We start from the raw sequence: 9,350 nt of genomic DNA, 5'->3' as shown, positions 1-9,350 counted from the left end.
CAACAGACACACACACCCCTACTTGTTTTTGTTACTGCATGGGGACTGCGCACACACACACACACACACACACACACACACACACACGTGTGTGTTTGTTTTCCCTACTTTGTGAGGCCAGCTGACACTCAACTTCAGCTTTTGATTTCATCTTACATAAAGTAATTATTGAACTTTTTCTTTTCCTCTTTCTTTCAACTTTCACAATTGTTCAGCATTGCATCTCATCCTTCAGCTATTTCAACAAAGAACTTCAGCCATTTCTTCTCATCCTTCAGCTGTTTCAGCAATTGATTTCAGGCTTTTTAAGGGTGATCCTTCAGCATATCAGCATCCACATGCATTTTTGACAGGAAATGCATTTCTCTAGTTACAGATGAAGACACACACAAATGCCCTGTCACAGTACTGCCCTGCATTTTTAATCCCTCATGGATTCCCCTAAACATTCCAGCCACACACATCTGACGGTGGCCTCTCCTATGGGCAGCCATGCTGGTACACGGCATTTAGTGGACATCAACAACAGATCACGATGGTAGATATCTTATCAGAACCCTTCCCTGAAGACAATGGACTGAACTACAGCACAAGACAACCAGCCTTGCACAAAGCTGAGTCATCGAATGCAAGCTCCAAGGAGGCAGACACACATTAACACACAAACACTATGACATTTTCAGCTTGTTTGATGCTTTACCCATACCATGATCATTTAAAAATGTATAAAAACTCTGACAGGCTGCATCTGTGTTCAATTATCTGTTTCTATTACATCCTACATATATTTTTATGCATTATGGAACTGTAGCTAAAATACCTCCATTTCATTTTTATGGGTTATATTTTAAAGGTTTTTTTTACCCATGCAGAGCATTTATACTTGTTAAAGTATGGTACTTGTACAATGCTAGTAATCTTAAAAATATAACCCACAAAGGGAAAATAAAGGTAATCTGAGGCAGGAGACCCTTTCAGTAATAATGTATCAGCTGTAATCATGTTTCAGCAAGAAGAAAATGGCAATTTACTGGTTATTCTAGCAGTTTAGAGGTATTCAAACTGGTACAAAGGTACTGGATGATTTATAATATTTCCAATATAACCCAGAAAAGTGAAATAATGGTATTTTGAGGCAAAACATCCCATTCAGTATCATGATATTAGCTGTAATCACATTTTTGGCAAAAAGAATACTGCATGGTACTGACTGTAGTGGATCCTTGGAAATATTTTAACTGGTAGAGCAGAGTGGGTGGCTTATAATCTTTAAAATGTAACCCACAAGAGTGACATAAAGGTAATCTGAGGCACCTCCTTAAACTTATAAAACCTCTATCCTGCCAATTCAGAGTTTCCAAGAGGAATGACATTTTTGAGGAGCTGTACCATTAAGATTTACCACTAATTATCTATTAAAATGGATATGCTACTCCACAGCAATATCAAAGAGATCCAAACTTTCAGGAACAACACAAGGCTTCATAGACTGATGAAACACTGGCTGGCTGACAATTAGGCATTGTGTTACCTCACGGGTGCAGGTGACTCTGCGTGGGTGGGGTGCCTCCTGCTGGAGCTGGTACACTGTGGCAGAAAACATGAAGACCATCAGATGCAAAAAGCATGTCGCTCGAAGGAACAGTCAAGACAAAGTAGAGCGGAACACCTCTCATCAGAAAATATTTTAAGGAAAGCCACAGTAAAATACATTTCAAATGGGTATGATCAGGACAATCTAAACAGTCACACCAACGGAAAAGCATCAAAGTAATAATGCCCCCAGAAAACCTGAGGGGATAATGTACTATTGACACTTACAGTAGGACTTCCACACCGGTGGCCTGTATTCATCATGATCTGAGGACAGAAAAAGTACAACAACTGATGAAATGTCTGCTTCTGCAAGTTAATTCTCTTTGCCACAGTGACCTCAAGTGGAGAAAACATGATATTCATGATTTTATCTGCATGCTCTGTCACAAATTTGGTAGAATCCATCAAGCAGATTAAATCAGGATCGTCCCAATTCACCTTCTTTCTTATTTTAAATTCATTTAATAATCGAAAGGTTTTATTTGACAAGTCAGGGGAGCTTATTGCACAAACAGAATTATTTTGCTGGTTTAATGCTTGTGACTTTATAAGAAAACTAGGAATTTGGAGCAATCACGATTGCTCAGCAATGCAGATTCAGAGTTTCCAAGAGGAATGACTCAACACTGAAACCGCTACAGGCAAATTTGAAGTTACTGCCAAATAAAAAAAGCTAAATAAACAGCTCAGTATCTACAAAGTAGGTTATGCCACTGACAACAAGAGGTATGAAGTCAAGGCTTTAAACTAATTTATTATCTTTAATTTGAGTGCAGTTATGAGGAGAGGAGGTAGAAGGATTCGTAGACCGAGAGAGAAGAGGAAAGGCAGGAGTATAGGTCTGAAAATAGGGACTCTCAACGTTGGCACAATGACAGGGAAAGGTAGAGAGCTGGCGGACATGATGGAGAGAAGGAAGATAGATATACTGTGTGTGCAGGAGACCAGGTGGAATGGTAGCAAAGCGCGTAGCATTGGAGGGGGATACAAACTGTTTTATTATGGTGTGGACAGGAAGAGAAATGGGGTAGGAGTGATCCTGAAGGAGGAGCTGGTGAGGAATGTTTTAGAGGTGAAAAGAGTGTCAGACAGGGTGATCAGTTTGACGTTGGAAATTGAAGGGGTAATGTTGAATGTAGTCAGTGGTTATGCTCCACAAGTAGGGTGTGAGTTAGAAGAGATGGAGAGATTCCGGAGTGGAGGTGATGGAGAGTATTCCTAGAGGGGAGAGAGTGGTGATTGGTGCAGACTTCAACGGGCATGTTGGTGAGGGGAACAAAGGTGATGAGGAGTTGAGTTGAGTTGCGCCAGACAGATTTTTAACCGGGTTGTCACATTACAACAACGCCTCCTCACGGAGGCCAGTGATTGGTCCTAGAGGGAACAGAGTTAAGTTGATTGGACCGGTATCCCTCAGGTGGATTTGTTGTTGCAGTAACACCGCCTGCCTCCCTGCCAAGAAAGTAGAACATTACATGCTCTTTGAGCCAAATGTTCTCTCTCTGCCTTCCAGAATTTTTTTTTTTTTCTTTCTCTTTTTATCTGTGAGGCAGCAGAGTTGGCACTACAGTCACAGTGCATGGACCAGTGCTCATAACTATTTTATGGCTCATGCAAGATTTAAAGATTGGGGGCTGGGGTTATCTGGCCACCATCATATATGTGCTGCAGGGATGGTGAGACTTATTAACTTAAGAGTAGTGTCATACATGTGTAGAGGCTGAACTCTTGTCCTTTCCCTCTGTGTAGGACGTGATGGCAGTAAACAATGAGGCTGGCCACACTTTGCCCTTTCCCATAATCGCTGATGATAAGAGAGAGCTGGCTGTCCAGCTGGGCATGCTGGACCCTGATGAGAAAGACAAGGATGGAATGCCCCTCACCGCTCGATGTGTATGTAACCTGTACTTAATGTTTTTATGTTTATCATACACAAGACCAAAGGCAGTCTCCTCTAAAATTAATACTAAGTCAGAGTAAAAAGTCAGTCGTGGTAAAACAGAATACAAGTTGTATGAACAAGAGGGTCGGAAGTGGAACAGTGAGGTTACAGGGGGCTGAGGTCAAGAAGATGCAGGAGTTTAAGTATTTGGGGTCAACAGTCCAGTGCGACAGGGAGTGTGGGAAAGAGGTGAAGAGGCAAGTGCAGGCAGGTTGGAGTGGGTGGAGAAAGGTGTCAGGAGTGTTGTGTGACAGAAGAGTGTCAGCAAGAATCAAAGGAAAGGTGTACAAGACAGTAGTGAGACCAGCTATGCTGTATGGGTTAGAGACTGTAGCAGTGAGGAAAAGACAAGAGGCAGAGATGGAGGTAGCAGAAATGAGGATGTTGAGGTTCTCTTTAGGAGGGACCAGGATAGACAGGATTGGGAATGAGCACATCAGAGGGACAGCTCAGGTCGGCTGTTTTAGGGACAAGGTCAGAGATGTGCAAAGGAGGGACAGTGGTTATATTGGTAGAAGGATGTTGGAGATGGAGCTGCCAGGCAAGAGGTCAAGAGGAAGGCCAAAGAGGAGATATATGGATGTGCTAAAAGAGGACATGAAGTTAATTTGGGCGAGAGTAGAGGATGCCAAGGATAGTTAGGTGGAAACAGATGATTCGCTGTGGCGACCCCTAACGGGAACAGCTGAAAGAAGAAGAAGAAGAAGTTTGAGTGCAGTTATATTGGGATATTGGACTGATAGATGAAGTTTTTCCTACAACAAAAACTGCATGGAGCATAAATGGTGACTAAGTGACTTTATAAATAAATGTACTCTGTGCAGCACCAAAAGCTGTGACAGATTCATTTTTATTCCTTTGCAGAAAGAATGGCTTGTAAATGAGCTCTCTGTGCAATGTTTCTCTTTTGCTGTCACCCCTTGGGCCTATCTGTTTTAAATTAATTGTAGATGAATATCACTGTTATAGCAGTATTTCCAGCCATAGCAGACAATAAACAACACTCACATTAATACTGGGACTCAAACCAAAACAATGTTACCCCCAAGCACTCAGTTGGAGTGTGGCTGAACCCTGCAGGAGCTACTGAACTTTTCCATTCAAAACCCACACTGTGTTTACTCTGAAACCCTTTATATTCAGTGCTAAATACATTTATTAAGTCATTCATAGTGGCTCACTAGTGTGATGAAAATAATTCAAAGCACTGCTGCAGTGCAATATTTATTTTAAAAGCATCAAATTTAACACTGATATGATGACAAATTACAAGTCCTGTTGTATACAAGTGACAAAAGCCGGATTGGTTAATACACATGTGATGAAGATTGTAATACATTTTAAGACTATCCTTTGGCTTTGTACATTCAGGACTATGCTGTCTTTCAAGTCTTTCAACTTCTCTGCATGGGTTAAATGAACAGCCTGTTTCCTGTCTTGGTGAACTCTGTGTTCACTTTGCTATTCTTATCTATTCAACACTTGCAGTCCCAGTATCCTGTCTTCAAAATAACTCCAAATCCTCCCTGGGTAAGTGTCTCACCCTCTCTCTCAAGGCAAAATACCCTCACAGATAGACACACTTAAACAAAAGCAGACATGTCAACCATTGACAGTCACAGTATCTGCAACAGAGGTGGCAAGAAATACAATCTAGCACTGTCACTCCAGTACTGTGTGCACATATGTATTATGCTGGTATTGTACTTAAGTATTCAATTTTGTGTGTATGTGACTTTTACTACATTGCAAATTGTACAAAAAAAAGATGCAGCTGAATTGCTTAGAACTGCTCAATAGGAAAGGAAAACTGATGCCAGACTTAGTACCAAATGAGACAACTATATTTAGTTACATTATTTTAAAGTTAAGATTTCACATTAAAATACATGTAGCAAGCATATAAATTCAAAATTGTGGCTAAGTTCAGTACTTGAATAAACAGAAACGGCTACAGGCTTTACGAGATTTCTACTATTCTCTATCAATTCTTATTTAATACAGTAAGAGACACGATCATAATAAGTGATGGTTGCCTCCAACAGCATTAGTAAACAGACTAGACAGTGAACCAGCTACAAACAAAATGCACACACACACACACACACACCATTAATTACAGCTATGAGCACAATGGCCATCGTCTGAGGTGTGACGCTGCTTACCAAAGACATTTAGAGCCATCTTGGTTCTCATATGATGACTGATTAACCAGCAGATCCAAATTTCCCGCAAAACGGATCCACTTAGTTGAAATCCTGAAAGAAAACAGGCAAAGAAGAATAAGGTGAAAGCAACCAACCACAGACTGTGGAAGTTAACGTGTTTGAAGAGGAAACAGCTGAGTAACGATAAACAATAAATGATCCAGCTCAGATTATAAGAAAGCTAGGTTAACGTTAGCGTATTCGGTCAGCATTACTAGAGTTGGCAGACTGGATCAGACGGAACTGTCTGATGTGCTTTTTTACATTACACTGGAAAGAAAGCATTTGCTTTTCAATACAATAAAAGTGTTCCGACAACACCTCACAACAATATGAAATAATTCAGTGGTTCATTAATTTACGGTTAGCTAATAATATGTACTACTCACATTCACATCCATTCTACATTGTGGTCGCCATCTTGCTGGATCACGTGAGTAAAGCTCGCCCTCTCTCATGGGTAACTATGGCAACGCACCTTGCTGACTAACTACATGGCGAGAAAAGACGTAAAGACTTGTGAAGTTTGTTATAGGGTATAATATAATTATCTTGGGTTGTATAGCTATTATAATAACAAAATGGATTTGTTTGTTTGTTTTTTGGTATAATATCATCAACTTAAATTAGGACCGTAGGTAACTTTTAGGGGAAGCTCCGGGTCAGTTACTTAGTTTGCTAGATAACGTTAGCTGAACACGTTCACTTGAACCACCAAACAACACTATTGAACATTAGCAATCACCTTACTTTTTTATCAAATCTGTCAAACTAAGCCACATGGCCGGTTAGCTCAGTTGGTTAGAGCGTGGTGCTAATAACGCCAAGGTCGCGGGTTCGATCCCCGTACGGGCCATTGCTTCTCTTTTAGTAGGAATGCCCCAACGATTAGTTGGCAACAATTTTTTAATTGCAAAAACAGATTAATTGCTTTGATCATCAGTTAAGAAAAAAATCTAAAAGTTTGATACTTAAAGCTTCTGAAATGTAACAATTCCATGCTTATTTTTGTCATATTTGATTGTAAGGTAAATATTTTGGGACTTTGGGCTGTTGGTCAAGGCTTTGGGAAATCCTAGCAGGCAGCTTCACTATTTTCTGACAGTTTATAGACAAAGCCAATAACACTGGTAAACAATTTTTCTTGGACAAGGTTTTCAAATGAATTTTAGTTAATTCTGTGGTGCTGAATCCAAACATGCCACCAGCTTTTGTCCAACACATCAGGTTTCCAAGATATAAGATATTCTGTATTTGCGAAAAATGGTAATTTCATGCTCATAGTGAAAGAAATAGACATAGAAAGATACAATAAGTTTATTAGTTTAGATCGAGCTACAGCTGCATTAACTTCCTCTTCTTTGACATTCTATGATCCTCAGTGTTTGGCACATCCCTCAAGCTCCAACAGTAATCAGCCATCATATTGGAGTCCCATCTGCCTTGGTAATGTTCTTCCATTACTTTAATGTCTTGATGAAAGCATTCACCTTGTTATTCACTAACATCACCCAGGTTCTCTGGAAACTCACTCAAGTGACAATCTAAGTAGTGCAACGGGATACTCATTTTACATCCAAGTGATTGAAAACTCAAGAGCAGTTCCTCCACAATCTCTTGGTAGTTGTCAGCTTTCCTGTTCCCAAGGAAATTCTTTAACACATCAGAGAAAGCATTCCAAGCTTTCGTGTTCATTGTTGTCACAGAGTGGGCATCTCTGAGGAGTGTTCTTATCTGAGGTCCATCAAATATTCCTGCCTTTTTCTTCTCGTCACTCAGACTTGGAAAGGTTGAACATATGTGGCGGAAGCAGTCTCCATTGTGATGCAGGGCTTTAACAAATTGTTTCATCAAACCAGGTTTTATGTGCAGTGGAGGTAGGACAATCTTTTTTCTCTGAACAAGAGGATCATTAATGATGTTTTGTCATATTTTGTCCTGGTCTCCAGGTACGCCTTCTTGACAAAGGTATTTATGTGGCGCCTTTGGTCCTTCAAAGTGAAGTTCCCACAGATATAGCAAAATATATCTGGGTCATTACAACATTTTCTTCTTTGGGATGTTGTAGCCATAGCTGCCTTCACTCTAAACTGTTTGTTATTCGTGATCTACAAAATGAAAGAAAGGAAAACAATTGCAATCATTGACTATAATGGACAAGTTAATATGTATTCTCCAGTCACTCAATTACTCTCAAAAAGAACAAATGACAACGATTTGAAAACCAACAAAGAGAAGATGTCTGGCTAAAAACCTCTATGCGCAAAAGCATCACTGCCAAACAACATTCAGCAACACTAAGCTCCCCCAGTGTATGCCAGTCTTAAACTGTCTGATATTTTCTTTGTCTGATGTAAAGGAAAAACGGAGATGGCAGATGTCATCAGAAAATATCTCTGCATATCCCTGAGAATAAACAGTAATTAAAAAGTCATATCAATTTAGCATAATTAATAACAACCTGCAATGATGAATAGTGAAAAGTTAATATTACTGGTAAATTACATGAAAATGGGCTATACTGATTGTGCAAAAATGTGATGTGATAAAGCATATCTGATTTGCATTCAGCACCCCAAAATTAGTCTAGAACATCTAGAATTTTCCATGCCAGAAATGTTTTGTTGTTTTTTGTTGACCAGTGTAATCAGCCATGAAAATACGAGTAATTGATGATGAAATAATCCTTAATTCCACCCCTGCTTGGTGGAATGCAGCTAATGAAGTGTTTCCCATTTAGGCTACTTGATTTCTGATGTCAGTTTAAAAGATCAAACAAGTGACTCCCAACCTCGTTGGCTTGAGAAGTTTTATTGTAAAGGGTCACAAGCTATCAAGATTTTAACCACAATCTATTACAAAATGGAAATACTACAACATTTGAGGAAATGTACCAAGGACTAAGTAGCACAAAATGGAAATACTACAGTATTTATGGAAAGCTACTGAGTTGTATTCCGACTCCCTTTGATTCTCCAAACCTCCTTGTGGTGGCGCTGTCGGACTGACCTACTGGCGGTTTCTCAGCCAGATACTGTTGGCCGAGTGTGGCTCTTCATTGTTCCAGCTGAAAGCTCCGGGCTCGTTTTTCCACATTTGTCTTAATGGCTCCCAGGCGGAGACCACGTCCCACCTGAGAGGGAGCGGTTTATGTGCGAAGAGAGGACGAGCAAACCAAAAGTTAGCCCCAGCACAGCACAGTGTGGGATATAGCGTCTGCGCTGTGGATCCAGAAGAAAGAGAGGTAACGAAATCACGCTCTCCGGTTTCTAACGCGAGGACACACGTAGCCTTTCTGCGGGTAGCTACTTCTAAAGTGTACCCGTATAGCCAGATTGTTTGCACTATACGCTTCCAGTTGAAATGTTGAACGCCTTCAGGCAGCAGTGTAATATCTGGTGAGCCTGCTTTCTGTTTGACTGCAACCAGCCTGTTTCTTTTCCTAATCGGCTCAGCTTCAGGAGGTCAGCAGAGCTTCTCTTACTTTAAGCTTAATTATAGACAAGGATATCTGGTAAGTGGTCCAAACATTTCCATGGATTGTAACATTTGACCAAAAGCTGGAGTTTTGCAGATATTCATTTATAGCAGACAAAGACATTGTG

The 9,350-nt window shown here is 40.3% G+C and overlaps 2 protein-coding genes, 1 long non-coding RNA gene and 1 other non-coding gene across 11 annotated transcripts in view; 2 read left to right on the top strand and 2 right to left on the bottom strand.

Moving 5' to 3' along the window:
• LOC109971411 (N-chimaerin) overlaps positions 1 to 6,238 on the bottom strand; it is an 18,856-nt gene extending 12,618 nt beyond the window's left edge. The window contains exons 1-4 of the mRNA XM_020619649.1: positions 6,135 to 6,238; positions 5,704 to 5,796; positions 1,822 to 1,860; positions 1,532 to 1,587 (exon numbers count right to left, since the gene is read on the bottom strand). Coding sequence (XP_020475305.1) covers positions 1,532 to 1,587; positions 1,822 to 1,860; positions 5,704 to 5,734 — 126 coding nt within the window. The 5' untranslated portion in view covers positions 5,735 to 5,796; positions 6,135 to 6,238. The remainder of the gene's footprint in view (positions 1 to 1,531; positions 1,588 to 1,821; positions 1,861 to 5,703; positions 5,797 to 6,134) is intronic.
• Positions 6,239 to 6,527: 289 nt separating this feature from the next.
• trnai-aau (transfer RNA isoleucine (anticodon AAU)) lies at positions 6,528 to 6,601 on the top strand. Its single transcript has one exon. It is a non-coding gene; the product is annotated as a tRNA-Ile (tRNA).
• Positions 6,602 to 7,048: 447 nt separating this feature from the next.
• Positions 7,049 to 9,350, bottom strand: part of LOC109971412 (uncharacterized) — a 2,798-nt gene continuing 496 nt past the window's right edge. Inside the window, exon 2 of the long non-coding RNA XR_002276552.1 lies at positions 7,049 to 7,853. This is a non-coding gene — a long non-coding RNA (uncharacterized LOC109971412). The remainder of the gene's footprint in view (positions 7,854 to 9,350) is intronic.
• The window catches only part of LOC109971410 (FERM, RhoGEF and pleckstrin domain-containing protein 1-like), a 57,353-nt gene continuing 56,727 nt past the window's right edge, over positions 8,725 to 9,350 (top strand). For 4 of the 8 annotated variants that reach the window (XM_020619646.1, XM_020619648.1, XM_020619647.1 and 1 more), the window contains exon 1: positions 8,725 to 8,989. The gene's annotated coding sequence lies outside the window, so the exon portion shown is untranslated. The other 4 variants (XM_020619642.1, XM_020619644.1, XM_020619643.1 and 1 more) reach the window with 2 other exon arrangements.

This window comes from Monopterus albus, unplaced genomic scaffold, assembly GCF_001952655.1.
Source record: "Monopterus albus unplaced genomic scaffold, M_albus_1.0 scaffold224.1, whole genome shotgun sequence".
Taxonomy (NCBI): Eukaryota; Metazoa; Chordata; class Actinopteri; order Synbranchiformes; family Synbranchidae; genus Monopterus; species Monopterus albus.
Note: the sequence above shows the minus strand (reverse complement) of the source record. Positions and strands in the feature narration are given on the sequence as shown.